General features: G+C 38.2%; 1 protein-coding gene across 1 annotated transcript in view; it reads right to left on the reverse strand.

Moving 5' to 3' along the window:
* Nucleotides 1–355: 355 nt before the first annotated feature.
* The window catches only part of LURAP1L (leucine rich adaptor protein 1 like), a 45,527-nt gene continuing 25,576 nt past the window's right edge, over nt 356–20,306 (reverse strand). Inside the window, exon 2 of the mRNA XM_006090697.3 lies at nt 356–2,450. Coding sequence (XP_006090759.1) covers nt 2,076–2,450 — 375 coding nt within the window. The 3' untranslated portion in view covers nt 356–2,075. The remainder of the gene's footprint in view (nt 2,451–20,306) is intronic.

A 20,306-nucleotide genomic window follows, 5' to 3' on the forward strand; every position in this document is an offset into this window, starting at 1 on the left:
ATGTGATTTCAACAAAGGGTTTGGAAGCTCAGAATTGGAAAATGCAGGTCCCAGTGATTGGAAGGGAAATGGTTCGTTACTGTTTTCTTCTTGTCATCGGCTTATATTTGCTTTCTCATTGGTACTTTATTATTTAAGTTCAATAGATACAGAAGAGTCTACTGAGTGTTATTGTTAGGAATAAGACATACCCAAATTCAAATCCCAGTTCTGACACTGACTGGGTGATTTGACCCATTTACCTACCTTCTGTATATCTTAGTTTCTCAAACATAGAAGGGAGACAATCCCACATTATGAAATTGTTGTGATGAACATTATATCAAGAAGTTTATGAAAAAGGACCAGTGTAGAATATAGACCCTATAGATTTTAATCGTAAATTGAATAATATATGTCCTGGAAACAAACAATACATTTGACAAGTGTGTTATAGGTACACAGTAACAAAGGACATTTTGGGGAAACCATGTCTTGAATATGGACATTTTTTAGTTTAAATAGGAATACTTTTTGATTCATATTGTAAAATATTTTGTGCAGAAACATGTATCATTACAAAATACAGTTTGACATCTCAACAGATTAACTCACTAGGAATCATTAAGGTAAAGGAAATGTGGAGGATTAATAAAATCACATCAAAATTGAGAGATTATTTATCCACCGCAGGATGAAATGATATCATATAAGTGAATAGTGATTCTGCTTTGCATGTAATATATCTATCCATCCATTCATATGTATTATCTAAGTTTTTATATATCTGATTGCAATTGCAAAATGCATATAAGTGAATGTTAAGAAAATCTCAAAATACAATTAAATTTAGGACCCCCTAACCCAGGGGTGGGGAACCATTTTTCAGCCAAAGGCCATTTGGGTATTTATAAAATCATTCGAAGGACATACAAAGTTATCAACTTAAAAATTAGCTGTTATATTTGGTTAAACATTTAATTAACTCACCCCTAATGCCTTAGCAGGGCCAGACCAAATGATTTCATGGGCTTTATATGGCCTGCAGGCCAGATGTTCCTCACCCCTGAGGCTTAACCTCTAATCACCGTCATATCTCATCTCAATTATCTTTGAAATTTGGGAGAATCAAATATTACCACACAACATAGTCTACCGTTTCAGTTAGCATCACTGATGAGAAGCCCTAGCCAGTTTAGCTCAGTAGATAGAGCGTCAGCCTGCGGACCAAAGGGTCCCAGGTTGATTCTGGTCAAGGGCACGTACCTCCGTTGCAGGCTCCTCCCTGGCCTGGGCCCTGGTCAGGGTTCATGCAGGAGGCAACCAATCGATGTGTTTCTCTCACATTGATGTTTCTCTCTGTCTTTCCCTCTCTCTTCCACTCTCTCTAAAAATCAATGGGAAAATATCTTTGGGTGAGGATTAAAAAAAAATAAAAATAAAAAAAATAAAGGAATCACTGATGAGAAAGTGCTGATCTACACTATGAATACAAAGTTGAACTGAATAGATTTCATATCGTTGAGTCTTCCAAATGATTGCCATAAAAATATGTGACTAACAGTTTTGTTGATTTTTATGCTAGGAAGTTGTGGACTGGAAATAATGCCTAACTTGGTCCCAGACATTTTGTTCAGTGTACTCTATAAACAGTAATAAACCTCAGTATCTTCTAGACAATGACACTTTGAATCATTTAGGAATGCAAGCAACAAAATTAGCTGTTATCAGACTTTGGTTTATTGCAAAATTTAGCAAAGTTTTTGATGTCATCCCTGACCCCTTGCTCTGAAAACAAAAGCAAAAACATAATTATTGCTTATTCTTTCCCCCTTCTTTCTTTGTGCCACTGGAAAAGAAGGGCGAGGAAAAAAAATCATTGTAATAAATAAAAATAGAGATGTAAAAGAGAAAAATAGATGAATCCAGATTAGAAATATTAGGAGCAACAGAAATATCATCAAGCAGTTTCAAAATATGCTTCTTTTTTTTAAAGGTTATCATGTAAAAAAAAATCACACCAAAAATATAGCAGCAGAGAAGAGAGATAAATACAAGTTAATTGCACACTAATCCCATGCAAAAAACCTGGGTCATCAGCCAAAGCAGTAGTATTCAGAATCCAATTTGGGATGCTTGCGCAGTGCTTGGGAGTCCTCCGTGACGGAGCTGTCACTGAACTGGTCCAAGTCTGACGGGGTGTGATGGCCTGGCACATCATCTGCCAAGGTGTCCAGATAGCTCCCCACGGAGATGCCATCCAGCCCGTCGCTGCCATCGTGTAGGCTATTGTAGCTGCCGTGGAGGGAGGTGCTCTGACTCTCCAGTAAGCTGCACAGGCTGCCACTGAGACTGCTGCCTCGGCTGGTGATGGTGGCTTTCTCTTCGATCATCCACTTGATGGACTCAATGCTCTCGTTGATCACAAGCAGCTGACGCATGAGCCTGGCGTCCGTGGCTCTGAGATTAACCTGCAGAGAAGAGGGAGAGAGGAAAGACCTTCCAGTGAGTCTACGTTCGTGCAAGACCCAACATTCATTTGGATTCTCTCTTCTTCAGCCCGTGATTTTAAATCCGTAGACTAAATTCACTCGATCTCAGGATGCTTTTGAAAACGGCTGACCCATGGCAGGAGTCATAATCAAGGAGCTCACTTCCCACCGGACGCATCAGGCTCCAAAAGAGACAATGAAACTCCCACTGCATCCCTGACCCTGACCAAGATGCCTGGAAATTTCATACTGAATATCAGGTTCCAGCTAAAACACGTATGCTCTCTTTGGCCCAATTAATAGTTTATCCAAGTTTACTTGAGAATATGTGGGTGGATGCTAAGAGGTGCAGAGAGGAGAGATGTGTAGAAATTAGGAATTATCATAATCCTTGTTGCAGCGTCTATCTTTTTGAGTGATAACATGCCAGGCATCATTATAGAAGCTCAACACTCGTTACAGTAATTCTATACCACAGGTTTATTATTTTTATCCCCATTTTACAGATGGAGAAACAGAAAAGCTTTGAGAGTACAGAAGAGGTCTGTTCTCTTTATGATTTATGAACATATATACTATTCAATAATGCCTTATTTCTAAGAGGAACCAAATTGCTGTAATATTCCTGGAATCCAAAAGGGTACCATTATACTAGGCTGATATACTTTACAAGATGCAGTGTACAGATAGTTTCTGTAGATTGATTTGCTTCAAATATGTCAGGGGCAGCCCCGATCAAAATTGGGACATGGAATTCTGAGAAGGTTCTAAAACTCCCCTAAGTGCCTTCTCGGTGTGCATTTCTTCTGATAGATCTAAGCTACCTTGGAGAAATCTGTCTTTAAAGCCACAAAACGTAATTCTTTTGTGGGTCTTACACTTCAGCGGAACACTTGCTAACATCAGGTGTGTGGTGGTTCTGGGGAAGGTGGGAAAAGGGGGGCTGCACGAACTCTCATCATTCCCTTTGTTCTTGGAGCTGGAGAGATGGGGCTCCTATAGACTCCAGTGCCTGGACTGGGAGGCAGGGACACGTTTGGCCACCAGGGGTCCTAGTCACATTCTTTATGGTTTGAAATGGATTCCTGTTTTTTGTTTTTGTTTTTTTCAGTTGGAATCTTTTAACCCAAGAGTCTGAGCTTTGCTAATTCTCTTTAACATCCATGGCTAATTCAAATTTATAGGTTTCTAGAATTTTCAAAGGCACTCAGTCACAAGTGACTCAAGCCATAAGGGAGAAAGGAGCCTATTGTCTTCAAATCTACGCATTCATTTTTGTAAAAACTATTTCCTGGTTAGGAGTTAATCCATAACTGAAGGCAAACTTTGCATTTAGTGAATGTGGTGAACAAACATTAGGAGAGATGGAATTTCTACCAGGGACTTCAAAGATCTAAGGTTACAGGATAAAATATAGATGTATAAATATAAAAAGCACAAAGTACAATTTAAAAAGCCTTCATTTTGATAGGATATTCAATAAAGTGATTGGGTGACCTTATCTTTTCCAAGAGAGCACTGAGAACGAATTCTGTGGAAGGTAACCAGTGAAATCATTTCACTGAGGTGTTCACAAACAGAAGGATGTAAACTTAGTAGGTCTAAGAGGGGAAATGTGTAGAAATTAAGGAATCATTATATCATCATATATTAGCTTTTCTATTTGTGGAGTCATCTCAATGACCTTGCAGTGACCTGTTGGGGAAGGAGATTTTCTGGCAGTTTTTATGTTCCAATTCACCCATACACCCCATGAGCCATCAAGATACTGTAATACAACAAATATTTACAAATCAGCAACCATTTGCCTTAGTCCACTGAGGAGCATAGAAAGTCATGATGAGCCAAAGTCTTGCAAATGTCTCCAGTCAGGCAACTGTAGCTGATAAAACCCGCTGTGCCCATTGCTGGTGCAGTATAAATGCTGGTGCAATACACTGTAAATGAGACCATTTCCCAAATGAGCACAGCTGCATCTGTTCACATTCCTACCCTGTCCCAGGCAAGTCTCCCAGCCTAGGCTCAGCTCTGGGTGTGTCCCTGCTATTCCCCTCACTTGAAATACTTTGACTGTCTTCCTCCCTAAATCCACTCCATCCTCCAGTTCCCACCTCTTCCATCAACCCTACTTGCTAATTCCAGCCTCCTCTGCAGTCCTATTAGTTTATATCTCACAGTTTAGCTTAATTTTCTACGGTCATACATTGCTACCTATGATTGTGTCTTTGAGCTGTTTCTTGACTAAATTTAAAGTGCCTTTAAGAAAGAAGCCATGTCTCCTATTTCTTCCATCTCTTTTAGGCGTGTCGTAAGCAATGATTGATTTTTTTTCTTTTACAAATAGTCGTAATTTGGGGATCTCAAAACATAATAATACACATTCCCAGAAAACTGTGTCACTCAAGGGTTAAAACACACTTAAGATAATATTTTAGCAAATTTTGCCTGAGCCATACAGTGGCTGCATCAAATACAATTTAAAAAAAAATTCATTGCACAATATGAATAAGAGGGGAGTAGACTCTGAAGCAACAAAAGCTTCCTTTGACCGTGACATGATTTATTTAAATAAAAAAATTCTTTTCTTCTGAAAGCAAACATTCACAGGCCATTGAACCACAGTTGGGGAAAAAAAACTGACGAAAGCGGGTCAGTTAGAACGCGTTGATCTGGCTGATCATGATCACAGATCGACTGTGTCTCACTCTCTGTCCTTGGTGAGAGAGTAAACAGCTTCCCACTGTGGGAGCCCTGGGCCAGCCGGTTCACACGCTGCCCATCCATTTCCTGGAGCTGCAGGCAGCTTGCTTCACACTCACTGCTTTCTCCTGGAACCAAGGTGTGGCTATGCTACTGCTGATGACCCTTGGAAGTATGAGCAATCCGCCGCAGAACTAAATCACAGTGTCACTGCAGTCTCCAGTAGCTGCCCCACCTTTTCTCACTATTATTCATCTCAGTCCTTATGAAGTCTGACCATCGATTAAGAAGAGAGTAGAGAGAGAGAGAGAGAGAGAGAGAGAGAGAGAGAGAGAGAGAGAGGCTATGTTGGCAGGAGACCATGCAGTTCTTTCACCTGAGGTCTTCTAAGGTCCCGTAACCTTACTCTGAGAATGGCGGGAGGTGGGAGGCCCTCCTTATGATCTGAATCTGTGTCCCTACTTTGGAGAGGGGACATGATATACAACCCCCACACCACATTTCTGGGCTTTCTGCTCCCTTCATAATATTTATCACTCGTTGAAATAATTCTGCTTCTTATTTGTCTACTTGTTTTCTGTCTCTCCCATTGGCATGGAAGCACCACAGAATGCACAGGACTTAGTGTCCTCTTCACTGCTCTGTGCTCAGGACGTACAAGAGTCTTGGCACATAGTAGGTGCTCGATTAGTGTTCATTCAAGGGCTGAATGATTTTGCCAGATTGGACCATCTGTCAGGAGCACCCCTCCCTCAGGTTCTGCTGTGGGCCAGTGACATGTTTGCTTCTAGAAGAAAATACATTTTTTTTATTTATGTAAATCATGTCACAGTCAGAGGCAGCTTCTGGAAAGAGCACTTGAGTATTGAGACGCTGCCAGCGTGCAATCCCACGCCTCTCCATTCACAGGATTGGGACACCGAGAAACTGGTGCAGGGTTATTCCTATCTTCAGTGTGCAGATTATGAGCTAGTATCTCCGAAAGGAAGTGGATTTCAAGGTGTGAATCACACTCCAAACATTACTGTGTTTGTTCGGAGGCAGTAATGGGCACGAGCACAGCACAGGTGTTCTGCAAACACTTGATGCAATGAGTTACACAGAGGGAGCAAACACACACATAGGACATTGACCAAAAAAAGGTTTGCGCGAATTGATCCCTCCAAGTGGCTGCCCCTTCCTCTCTCCCTGCTCCCTCTCTCCCACTCTGGCCCTTAGTTGCTGCACTTTAGATGGAATGAATGCTGACATTTCATATCACTTTCAAACAGGAGGTGAATTGGGTCTGTGGCAGAACTTGAAATGAAGGATCTTGAAAGAGCAAATATTCTTAATGATAAACTTTTCCAGATCTATGTTTTCTTTCAGACTCTCATGTTAATACTGAAAGAATCCAAAGGTTATGAATTGGCTCAATGGAATCCCAGAAAGAGAGAATGCGGTCACATTTTCAATGAATGAGGGAGTTGACAAACTAGCCAACTTCTTTTGTGGTGGTAAATGAGGAACCTGCCACTGCCTCTGTTGACCTATGTGACCTTTGGGCAAAGTGGCCTGGCACATAGGCCTGAAAACCACATCCTGGGTGTTGTCTGAGCTGCAGTGAGCCACTGGACTCGGTGGATGTGGTAAAACAGTCTGTGAACAAAGACTGATTTCTGCCCAGTAAAGAAGATTTAATTCGGCTGAGGGACCCAGCTGTCGCTTGTGTCTGCTTTTGGTATTAAGATGTTATTTGATAAGAAGATTCTGTAGGATAGATCATCTCAGTATCTCCCTCCGCCCTGATGTTGTCTCCGATTCTTTGCCTTTCCTGTGGCCATTTGCTCACTAAATTGTTTCTGCTATGAGAAAATTCCGCAAATTATAGAGGAGACAAGGTACACCGCTTTTGCTGCTCAGTATCTCCAGCAAAAGACTTAGCTGGTAAAAACTCATGGCTAAAGCCAGAAGTGTAAGCTCTATGTGAATGCAGTGATAGAAATTTTAGCTCTTACCATTTGGGTTGAAATAAAAATCATATTGTGTTCTGCTCCAAGATAAACATGCATATCCTCTTTAACATGCCTGTGTATTGACTGCAGTGTGCACTTGAACTGCAGAATTGTGTCTTCCAGATAAGGGCATTACTCTATCTTGTCAGACTACAGGCTGGGTTAGCACCATGTTCTCATATCTCTCTCAAAGCTCTCTCTCACTGTTTCTCCCCTTTTATTTATGAGAATGGATTAATCAGCATTCCTACTGTAAAAGCCACGGTATCCATGACTTAAATCCCAAACGTCCAGCAGGCTGTCATCTGAATTAGAAGGGAGAAAGACTACTTTTCAAGCAGGTCCATAATAATGAACAAGCAGAAAGGAAGCCAGATTAGATTTGCTTTTTAACATGATGCTCTAATCCTGGTTTTAAATCAGAGGAAACCAATCAACATTGTTTTCAGATGTGCAGTTGGGGAAAGCTCTTTTCTAGCCATATTTATTTCTAAATATACAAACATAATCAAAAGCATCTGTATGCACTAAAGGAAAGAGCTGTTTCAAATATGCTTGGAATATTGTTTTTCCAGCAGTTCATCCCAGTTTATCTGCATGTTCACTTTGCATAACCTTCTTGTGTCCAAATTTGCTCCCTCTCCAAATTCACCACATCCTCCATTTGAGGATCACAGGAGATTTTTCTGCCTGCCCACCCTTCACATGTCCAGCATTTTATGAATAGCTTTATGTGTGAAGCACTCCGCTAACTCTTTTCGCAGAGGATCCTCAAGGATGCTGTTGTCCGTGCAGTCTAGAAGACTGTGCGTTCCCACCCACAGCCTTTGCTTTGGAATGAATGCTTCAGGGGATGAGCCATCCACAAGTCCGTGTGGTTCCACCAGAGTTTTTCCTCCGTTTTTTCAGTCAGTTAAAAACTGACAACACAATTTGTTTCTAATTGGGCAACAGAGGATTCCATTTTTATATCAGTCTTTGTCTCCCTCCATTTATGTTATTTGGGGAACTGAACAATAACTAAAACAGTTCACTCTTTTCCCAAGACCTTATAGAAGAGTTATTTCCCCAAAGACGGAATTACATACATAAAAACACTATCAGCAGCACAGGTGACTGATGGATGTTGTTTTGATAAATTCAAAAGCTGCATCTGGTTTATGTGAAAGGGGCACATGTGACCCTCCCGAGTCTTAAACATAAATTCCAGCCACCAGGCCTGCTCCTGAGATCTGGACGGTTTCTGCTGGTTGGATAGGAGTTTTCAGCCTTGTTCCCTCAAGTTTTAGGTCCAACAGAATCTTAGATGCCTGTGAAGTCAATTCCTTTCCCATATCCTAATGTAGTGACATTGGCTTCCTGAGTGCTTTCAATACATACATGCAGAGTGTAATCACCTGGGTTGAAATTCTTTGGAATGATGTAACAGAAAGACTGACTCCCCACATTTGTACCATGTGCATTTTTCTAATTTAGAACTTAAAATGGTATTTTTACATGGAACACTGGGATATGTAAAGTGCTCCTCTGTGTTATGTAGTAGCTGTGCTTACAGTGGGAGGGAAGGGAGGATGAGCTGGTAGATGCTTAACAACTGGCTCCCTGGAAAATTACACACACACACACACACACACACACACACGCACACACACACACGCACACATGTAATAGAAATTGAATTGTACCAGCATAAAAGATGTGTAGCACACACTTTACAAAGGACACTAAAATATGTAGTGCCTTTTCTTGTGAATTTCATGTAACTAATTGAGTCTCAGAGAATGCGTTTGTTCATTTTTGCTAAACTGAACCTGTGGTTGCAGTTCAACCACAATTCAACAAATAGAATTGCTCCTAATCCACGAGCTCTTTTCTCAATAATTCTGTCATTAAATCTCATACGTGATCTACTGTTAAACTATTTTTCACACCAGTACAAATTATATGTGCTAAACTGAAACCTGTTATATGTGCCTCGGCACTCGTTATGTCTGCACCTTGCTGGTTGGTCGGTGGTGTGAGCAACTTTGCTAAATTGGATAATGGGTCTTGAATATGTGAAGAATAGTTCCCTTTCTGCGTGTGCTGTTGATATGTGATAGCTAAAGACTCGGCCCCCTTTTCAGTTTAATCTGCAGTATTCACATTTTCCCCATCACTGTTTTATGGCCACAAAATAAAGGTCAAGTTCTGATTTATAGTGTCTTCCAGTTTCTGTGCTGTCAATACTCCTACCATGGTCAGTTTCAATCTACCAATGTGATATAACTAGGCATAGGGTTGGTAAGAGATTCTCAGTAGTTCAGCATTAGATAGTATTTCACCCAATAGAAATAATAAATGTTTTAAATAACCTCAGAAAATAACTAATAGTAAAATGTAGAAAATAATTACCAAGTAATGTGTTTTGAGTACTTATTACCTTACTTTTCATATAACTTATTCATTTGTAGGTTTATATCAATACACACTTTAAGGTGTAAGAGTGACTGTGACTAAAAACTAGTTCATAAAACTGAAAATTTAACGAACAGGTCACACAGGCCAGTAGGAGTTGGCTCTAGTATCCGACTGAAGGTGCAGAATAAAGGCTTAACCTAACCTACTACATTTTTTGATAAGTAGATCAGAGGCTTTCATTTCTCCCTTAGGGCATTTATTTTCCTATAAAGCAGTGGTTCTCAACCTTCCTAATGCCGCAACCCTTTAATACAGTTCCTCATGTTGTGGTGACCCCCAACCATAAAATTATTTTTGTTGCTACTTCATAACTGTAATTTTGCTACTGTTATGAATCGTTGTGTAAATATCTGATGTACAGGATGTATTTTCATTGTTAAAAAATGAACATAATTAAAGCATAGTGATTAATCACAAATACAATATGTAATTATATATGTGTTTTCCAATGGTCTTAGGCGAGTGACCCTGTGAAAGGGTCGTTCGACCCCCAAAGGGGTCTCGACCCCCAGGTTGAGAACCGCTGCTATAAAGGATTAAAAGGCCAATGTAATTTATCTTTTCCAATAACTAGAATTTGAGGAAAATGTAAAATGTTTACACCAAAGTTATGAGTGTTTTTTAAAAAATATGTTTTTATTGATTTTAGAGAGAAAGGAAGGGAGAAGGAGAGATAGAAGCATCAATGAGAGAGAAACATCAACATCGATTGGCTGCCTCCTGCGCACCCCTTACTGGGGATAGAGCCTACAACCTGGGCACGTGCCCTGATGGGAAATCGAACTGGTAACCTCTTTGGTGCATAGGTCGATGCTCAACCACTGAGCAACACTGGCCAGGTAAAAGTTATTAGTATATTTTTATGGAAAGATTTCAAGTATTGAATATCGATTATTTTTTAAGCATCACTGAGATATAAAATGTACTTGGTAAAGGAATAATAGATCTGAAAGTCAAGCATTTGTGCTTTGATATTATAATTTTTGCTGGATATATTTCTAATAAAATATGCTACACACTTCTCTAGGTAAACAGAACCATGCAGAATCAAGTATAAACAGAATATTTCTAATGCATAGTTACTCAGCACTGCACTTAAGGGTGCTGAGGAAACAGCACCAGAGTCCCTTTTTTATATGATTCCAGACATCCTTCCCACCCAAATATCTAATCGTCTCTTTCAGTATTTTTTTTTTCTTTTAGTGATTGATTTCCAGATTAGATCTGTTTGTCAGTCCTTATGCCCCCCTTTTCTTCCTCATTTTCTTAATTCTATCTCTAATCTGCTATCTGCAGCCATAGTTTTTTCCGATGTGTTGAGTAGGGGACTACTGCACTGCAAGGAAGACTTATCTTTGCACTCATTAGAAAGTAATATTAACTGAGTAAAATTAGGTGAGGAAATATTCTGCGCAACAGGATAAGGTGCATGGGCCTTGCGCTCTAGAACAGCTCTTCTCAACCTTTAATACGCATACAGATCACTGTGAAATCTTGTTCAAATTCAGATCCTCTTCACTGTTTGGTCATCCTGCATTTCTAACAAGTTCCCAGCTGATGCCAGTAAGAGATAGCAACCTCTAAGATATCTGCCAAGATCCCCCACTTCCCCAGTGTATCTACATCTTTGCAGAGTTCCCTGCCCTTGTTTGTGAACTGGCCTATCAGCTTGTTTCTGAGGAACAGAATATGGTGAAATGATGGGATGTCACTCCTGAGAAAAGGTAACAAAAAGACTGTGGTTTCTGTCTGGGCATATTACTTGCTCTAATGAGAGCCATCTGCCAGGCTGTGGGCTGTTCTCTTGTGAGATTTACATGATAAGGAACTACTATCACTGGACAACAGCTAAGCCAGAAGCTAGGCTGCCAACTGCTACAGGTTGTGCGAGTGAGTTTGGAAGCAGGTCCTCCCTGAATCCAGCCTTAAGGTGACTGCAGCCCAAACAGACAGGGTGATTGCAGACTTCATGCTAAGAAACTCTGAGCTGGAGGCACTTAGTGAATCTGTGCCCAAACTCTTACTCACAGAAGCTGTGAGATAACGTTTGCTGTTTACCTTGCCAAGGTTTAGAATGTTATGCAGCATGAATAAGGAATACACCAGTGCTTTTGGTAAATGGACCACACTTTGAGTAGCAAGTGCCTGGGATCTTTTTACTTGTGGATAATTTTGGGTAACGGCTAATGGACCACTCTATTGATAGAATGCTACTCTACTGATACATTGTCTTATAGTTTGAAAAAAAGTAAAACACAGAACAAATAGGTAAATATTTATTGATGAAGACAAAAACATGTTCATTGAGGGGCCATCTGCATCTCCCACGGGCTAACCTTTCTTCTTCCTAAAAAAAGGTGGTTTAATACCCAAAAGAGAAATAATTGACTCAGATATGGCACAGATTTTGGAATTATTAGACTGAAAATTTAAAATAGTTATGCTAATATGCTAAGGGATCTAATAAAAATATGTTCTTGCGTGGGCAATATGCAAGAACAGGTGGATAAAAAAAAAAAGCAGGAAGATGGAAATCCAAAGACTCAAAAGGAAATGCTCTAAGTAAAAAACACTGTAATGTAAATGAATATTTCAGTAGACTGGACACAACCAAAGAGAGAATCAATGGCCTTGAAGATATGTAAATAATTGGAATATCTCTTTGAGGGCCTTAGAGGCCCAGCAAAGCATTATTTTAATTATCTATGGGATTACCCTTATGTGACCTGCTATTTACTATTAATTTGGCCCAGATTTATCAAGTTAGAACTTGGCTTATAGATTTGTGTCCGGATGACATGAAAATGACTTTTGTCTAGCTAACAAATAATCTCAAAGGTTATGGTTTTACTATCCTGCTGGACATTAAACATTTGCTCAGAGAAACTCTAACTTAACAAAATGATTTCATATGTCTTTTTCAGAAAATATATCAACCTTTCCTCTAATTCTTTTTTGAACCAGCCAAATCACCAGAAAGTAATCTCACAGGGTGATCTGATCACAAACTCCTAACTGGGAAGGTCATGATTGACAGTCATGCCCTAGGCATATAACTTCTTTAGCAGAAGGTTTATCTTGGCCTTAAGCAAGACCTGTACATTTTTTTGAGTGCATCTAGGTTAACCACACCTTTGAAATAAGCATAACCACCCTCAAGAGAGCACGTAATCTTGTTCACTATCCAGTAATCTAATCCCCACCTTGTTTGGAGAAAGTAATCTTCCTTGTTAATTTCAAAACTGTCATTCCCTGGAGCATTTGAGATCTTGCTTCCCAGCAATTATTGTCATTATTTTTTGCTCATGTAAACTCTAATATAAAATTCTCTACATGTTTGGACGTTTCTCATGTCCACACCATCCTGCTGGTTCTCTCATTAAATGAGCTGAGTAAATCTGCGACATGTGCTCCCTCTGGGTTTGTAAGAGAGTCATGTTTTCATCTTTTTGAATATTATACTTTGCTTACCTGCTAGGACTGGTTAAACAGAGTTGCCCACAAAGACGTCTGGAGTGACTCATCAACAGAAATAGAACTTGACCTTTTCTGACACTCAGTTTTCTTCTGGTCTGGTTCTTTTTGTTCTGGTTTGTTTAGCTGCTGTTGTTTCAGATTCTTGACCGACAACAAATATGCTAGTTGGTCTATATTGTTTGTCTATTGGTGCGCTCAAATCCGTGTAGAAAATATTCTATTTCCACGGAGTAGGAGAACAACCCTTTGAGCATGTGTGTTCTGTGTTTTCTAGTGTCTGTGCCTGAGGTGGTAGAATTGAAGTTTCAAGTCCTGTTGATGGTGGAGCATTTAATAGAAAAAACCTTTTACTGCTCATGATTAGAAAATGAAATATTTTTCTACATCTAGAGTACATTAATGAATTAAATTAGACAGTCTCTTACGAAAAAAAATCTAGTTACAGAGGCTAACAACTACTTGCAAAATTTAATATTACCAGAATTTTAAGCAAGAAAAAAAAAAGAACTCTAATACACTGAATGCACTGACCTTTTAAAGGAAAAACAACAATAAAACTTCCTTACAGACAATACTAACTCAGAAGCATTTTTGTAGAAGAATCAAAGTGAATCTTTAGAGATGAATTGTTTTCATAATTTTAGGTTATAAATAGCTAAGTGTCTTTTTCTTGATTTCTTCAATATGGGGAACAAACATAATTTAATTTTTTGAGATTTGGATTTATTATCTAGTAAGGAGACTAGTTAATTTTAACTTCCTAAATTTATTATACTGGGTTACTGATAAGCTAATGTGACTTCCATATATTATGTAAGATTAAGAAAATATGCAATTATGTATTCTAAAATATATGTAATTATAATTCTTTCTTAGTCTTTTTAATTCAACTGTAATAATTTTCTGTACTGTACCAGGTTAAACGTAATTTGCAAGATATTTATTAATTTAGAACTTAGAGTAATATCAAGTTAATAAACAAAAACATATGAGTATGTGTATAATTTCTAAGGAGGACAGACTATTGAAACACTGGTCACCAATTGTTATTGATATTTTTGTTTTTTTTGTTGTTGTTGTTAATCCTCACCTGAGGATATTTTCCCATTGGTTTTTAAAGAGCATGGAAGGGAAAGGAGAGAAACAGAGAGAGAAACATCAATGTGAGAGAGACACATCGATTGGTTGCCTCCCAGACCCGTCCAGGGACTGAGATCAAGCCTGCAACTGAGGTACATGCCCTTGATTGGAACTGAACTAGGGACCTTCAGTGCTTGGGGTGAGGCTCTAGCCACTGAGCCAAACTGACTAGGGCTGATATCTTTGCTTTTATTTTATAGTAATAAAGTGACTATATCTTTGGATCATTTTAATAAACATATTAATTTTGCCATCTACAAAGGTGTGAAAAATATGTTTTTGGCTGTGGAGGTCTTATAATGTAGTATATAAGCTTTGCTGGACTGCTAAAATGCTAACATGTATATGACAGACTGTGATTATTCTACAGTTTCTCTCTGAAAGATTAGTAAATTTGATTAAAAAATGGTAGCTTAGTCTTGCAGTTGAGACTACACTGGGAATAATCATGGCAAAGAACTGTAACAAAAATATGGTTTTATATATCAAAAAGGAGAGTTTTTTATTCTTTTTTTTAATATATTTTATTGATTTTTTACAGAGAAGAAGGGAGAGGGATAGAGTTAGAAACATCGATGAGAGAGATCGATCAGCTGCCTCCTGCACGCCCCCCAGTGGGGATGTGCCCGCAACCAAGGTACATGCCCTTGACCAGAATCGAACCTGGGACCCTTCAGTCCGCAGGCCAATGCTCTATCCACTGAGCCAAACCGGTTCGGCAAGTTTTTTATTCTTAATGAAAATTGTTTATTTTCAAAAATATTTTTATTGATTTCAGAGAGGAAGAGAAATAGCAACATTGATGATGGGAGAGACTCATTGATCAGCTGTCTCCTGCACATCCCCCCTGACCGCAAATTGAACCATGACCTCCTGGTTCATAGGTCAATGCTCAACCACTGAGCCATGCCGGCCAGGCAAATTGTTCAGAATGTGAAAGAACATAGTGAAGGACAGAACTTGACTTGATGTAAAAAACTGAATATACAAAACAAACAAACATAAAATCTGTGTTTGCCTTGAATCCTAATATCTACAAATAATAATTCTGAAAGTAATAAAATATATAAAAACATTGGTAAAATTTGCTCAGTTTAGATGGACTTATTAGGAGAAGTTTTCAAAGAAGCTTGTCAATAAATGTATTAATGCAAAGCTAGAACTATTTTTCTTTTCTTTGTCTTCTGTTGGAATGAAAAATTGGCTTAGAAGAATTTAGTTTGCTCTTGTGGAGAGATGTAAAAAGTTATTATTTTCTGTTATCTGCTCAGATAGAGATTCCGTAGTATCTAACCTGAAAGTTTCAGTGCTTTGTCCTAGCTTAAAGAGAGAGAGAGAGAGAGAGAGAGAGAGAGAGAGAGAGAGAGAAGGGAAAAAAGGAGGTTACTTAAAATTATGTTGTAATCTTACTCCAAACTATAGCTATTCCTTGTTTTCAGACACATCTGAGAGTGCTTTAATCAAATAATTAAATCTACTCAAATAACACTTAAACCCTTTTAATTTTGCCTTCCGAAGAAAAAACCCTAAATTCAGGTTGAAAATCATTTAAGATGTCTTTTACCCCCAAACTATTCTTTGAGGTCTCTGCAAGGCCCCTGGGCAAGTGCCTTGGATGACTGGTAGATAGCAGTCTTGGTAAATGATTGGGCATGCCTGTGTTCCGATAAAAATTTTTACAAAAACAGGCACGCTGGATTTAGATATTCTGTTGCTGTGGGTTCCCAGACTTGCAGGTATAAAAAAAAAGGTGCTTCCTGGTGAATTTATTTACTCAGCATATCTTTCCAATGGGCTATTTGTTCTCTGCTCCTCTATTCCTTCCTTTATCCATCTTTTCCATCCTGATGGTTCACCTCACTAAAGAATTAAATATTTAGCCTATATGTGAGTTACTTGTATGAGTCATGTTTTTGACTGTTATTTTGTTGTTGTTGTTTTGAAAAAGGTAGCCACAGACAGAAATCTGTTAGATCTGGCACAAAGGCATTTGGGCCCAGAGCAGTACAGATAACGCAGGTGATGTAAAGAAACTTAAAAGTGTTGCAACAAAAGTTTCTATTAAGTATCTGTCCCTAGTTCTAACTTTTTTTTTTTATCTTTAATCACTTATCTTCTTTATTTTACCCGTATTGCAATAAGAGAACATTTAATACCCTAAATTTAATATTTCAAATAAGAATAAACTGTCTTCTCAGTGTGAACCAAGGTGAATTCTATGAGGAAGGAATGGATTTGTTATTTCCAGTGGATTTATCTCTCTGATTATCTGTGATTGAGCACATACCAAGAATTGGGATAACTCAGTGTTCATAATCTTACTGAGCTGTCCACATTTTATTTTCCACAAATAACTTAATGATATCTCTGGCACTAGAAGATTGTCAAGGACTAAATTTATGTGCTACTCTCCTTAGTCTTTTAGAAATGAAAGTGTTTAAACTATTCCTTTGCATGATATCATTTAAAAATTATTGTTTGATTTATTTTAAATAAAATGTATTATAGACATTAAAATAACCTTGCCTAAACTATTACATTCATTTTTTTCCAATTTAGTATGCTCCTAAAATTTTACTCTAATTAATGTAGATGATTTTACCTGGATATGTGAGAATTTGCTCTCCTTTAAATGCGATGTATTTTTTCATGTTTATATCTATATATTGATCAATTTCCAGGAGAAATGATAATCAAAGAAATTTAAAACAGAGGTGATAGCTGATTTGTTATTTATTTATTCCAATGATGCCGTGACCCAACTACCAAATGATGATGTAGTTTAGTGAGACTAGCAAGGAAAATAACATTTTGGTTCTGGTCTTGGTTCCATTACTAACAACCAGTGACTTGTAACAAGTTATCAACCTAATCTTCCCGAGCCTCTGTTTTTCTGTCTGTTAGATGAGAATACTGGAGATCATCTTTAAAATTCCTTCCAGCCCTAAAATGTCTTGATTCCTGGGTATAGCACATTAACAGTGTATGATCAGCCTACAATTTGCACAAAAAAATGAGATTTATCTATGTGTCTAATGGAGCATCGTTAAAATGATCTTAGAGTTTGATTCTGAGAGATGACTACATTAGAAAGAGTTTACATGTGAACAAGGGAATTTTCAAGATAGAGAAATTTTAAAGATATGGGAGAAACAAGCACATAGGTAACAACTGAATATAAAGACAACTGACAAAAAAGTGTTAAGCATGAATTAACTCCTCTAATGCAGTGGGTCTATCCTATCCATCAATTCTAGTTTCTTTCCTGTTGTTGTTTTTGTGTGTGTGTGTGTGTGTGTGTTTTAATATGTTTGTATTCATTTCAGAGAGAGGAAGGGAGAGGGAGAGAGGGATCGAAACATCAATGATGAGAGGGAATCAGTAATTGGCTGCCTCCTGCACACCCCCTACTAGGGATTGTGACCTGACTTGGAATCAAACTGTGACCTCCTGCTTCATGGGCTGATATTCAACCACTGGGCCACATTAGCCAGGTCATCAATCTTAGTTCCTAACTAGGATTACTAGTACATGGCAAATCAGTAAACATGTTGAGTGAAGAAATGGATGAGAGAGGAAAAAACAGGTACATATGTACGTGGTAATGTAGCAGAGGATAAGTATGGGTTAATGTTCTTTGGGAAAAGAATATATGGCAGTTGAATAATTTTGAAAAATGGATCTGGATAGAGAGAGGTGGGTAGGGGTGGCCTATGCAAAGAAAGACCTAATTATTTGAAGCTGCAATGAGGAAAATAAGTGAAGGCCTAAAGAGGTAAAAGTTCAATACATACATACATACATACAGTAAAAATTCATTTCATGCTCAGGAAGTGGCAAGCCAGCCTGAGAGACTGAGGGTCTAGAACAGCCGTGGGCAAACTACGGCCCGCGGGCCGGATCCGGCCCGTTTGAAATGAATAAAACTAAAAAAAAAAAAAGACCTTACCCTTTTATGTAATGATGTTTACTTTGAATTTATATTAGTTCACACAAACACTCCATCCATGCTTTTGTTCCGGCCCTGCGGTCCAGTTTAAGAACCCATTGTGGCCCTCGAGTCAAAAAGTTTGCCCACCCCTGGTCTAGAATGTGGGAAGGTAATCTGGAGGCATGCCATGTCTGAAGTGTTGAGCAAGGATCACTCAGCAATGATGCGATGGTCCATCCCATAGAACAGCTCACCGCATTGTCTTAAACAGAAGCTCTTTATCAGAGTACAACCTCACTGCTGTGACCTGGGTTACTGACTTGGAGTTGACCTAAAAGAGCGTAAGGGGGTTTCATTAGGATCTCAGACCTGTTTGGGCAAACATTTACTAATTGCAACAACAAATGATGTTAAAGAAAAAAATAACTTGACTGTCTAAGGAAGATAGACAAGGACTGCAGCTTAGATTGACATGAGGCCATTGCTTTCTGGAGCAGATGCTACCTCTTCCAAGAATAATTTTGCTAAACTGTGAGTAAGCTATTTCATTCTCCAGAATCCAAAGTGGTAGATTCAGTCTTGGGGAGAATCTGCTGAGAATTCAGAGTCCATCTGTATATGGGAAGCAAGGCTATTTTCCATCAGAAGCAAAGATGGGGTGAAGTGCTTTTCAAGTATCTGACATAGAAAGGCAGAGGTCTTGACTCCAAATTCTTATTCTGATCTCCCATTTCCTGCCCATAAACCCCATCTCATTGTTCTTAAAATTCTCATGACAAATATGTTCTTCCTCTTGGGTTTTGACTTGTTCTCCCAATTTAGGGACATACTTAAGTTTCTCTGAAGGTCTGTGTATTTTTCCTGTTTTGTGTTTTTAATGGACACAAAAGAAGTTTGTTTCTTGCCTTTCAAATGCAATCACATTAATTGTTCCTCACCTAATTGCTAAACACACTTTGTTTTAGTTGAGTCCATTTAAAAATGTTCTTAAAACAAACGTTCCTTTGTAAGCTGTATTCTAATAGCAGTTTAATGAAGATAATGTAGTAAAAGTTTCTTAAAATGATGGATGATTAGAGAATCCCAGATTTCCCTTTAGGAGAAAAAAAAAAAAGATCTGGTACGCCATGCTAAGAAACAGGATACATATTTCTAAGAAATACTTCTAGGTACTCCTAATTCACTTCATGAGCAAGTTTCTGAACAGCTTTTGCCATCTTTAATATACTTAACTACCATTAAAATAATATCCCGATGCTACTTCAGAGAGATGCAGCTACATCCATAGCGTGTGATGATTATTTATAATTATAACAATTAGTAATAGATGGTCTTGAATGAAAGGTGCTATGTGGAATTGCAGTATGATTATTATAGTAATTAGATCACTTTCTCAGCTTATACTCGTTAGGAAAATATTTTTGTACCAATAATAAGAATTACCTAATTATCATTATGTAAAACCCTAAATATTTGCAGTTGCTTTTATACCTTAGGTATCACAATTAGCTCTATGCCTAGTCAAAAAACTAAATTTTATTTTCTGTTTGAGCCTGTCAAGAGAAACTACCACACAGGCACTGGTTGTTTTTTTTTCCATTGTGAAAATTACAAAGATATAAGACAGTCAGATGATCTTAACAGATTCTTGCTCATACATTGATTATGCCACTCTAATCATAATTTAATATTGTTTTCTATCATAATATAATTTATTATAATCATATAGAAATAGTTTACCTAAGTGCTTTTCGTAAAATCAAATAAAACAATATATATATATATACTATAGTATATATTGTTTTGTTTTTGTTTGTTTTTCTTTTTGACTCAGTATGTTTGGGCATTTCTTTGCTATCCTATATAATAAAAGAGCTAATATGCTAATTAGACCAAATAGCAGATTGACTGTCCAGACGACCTTCCAGACGAAGCTGCAGCTGTGAGGGCCGAGACCCTTGCACGAATTTTGTGCATCAGGCCTCTAGTATTCTTATGAAGTCCAAAATAAAAACAGTGTAGGAAAATGGTATCCCAAACAGATTGGTACCCTAGAAAAAAAGTATGGGTTTGGATATTTAAAACCAGAAATACCATGCAATTCTTCCCCTAATTAGCTTCTTAGGTTTTAAT

The sequence above is a fragment of the Myotis lucifugus genome, unplaced genomic scaffold (genome assembly GCF_000147115.1).
Source record: "Myotis lucifugus unplaced genomic scaffold, Myoluc2.0 scaffold_79, whole genome shotgun sequence".
NCBI classification, from domain to species: domain Eukaryota; kingdom Metazoa; phylum Chordata; class Mammalia; order Chiroptera; family Vespertilionidae; genus Myotis; species Myotis lucifugus.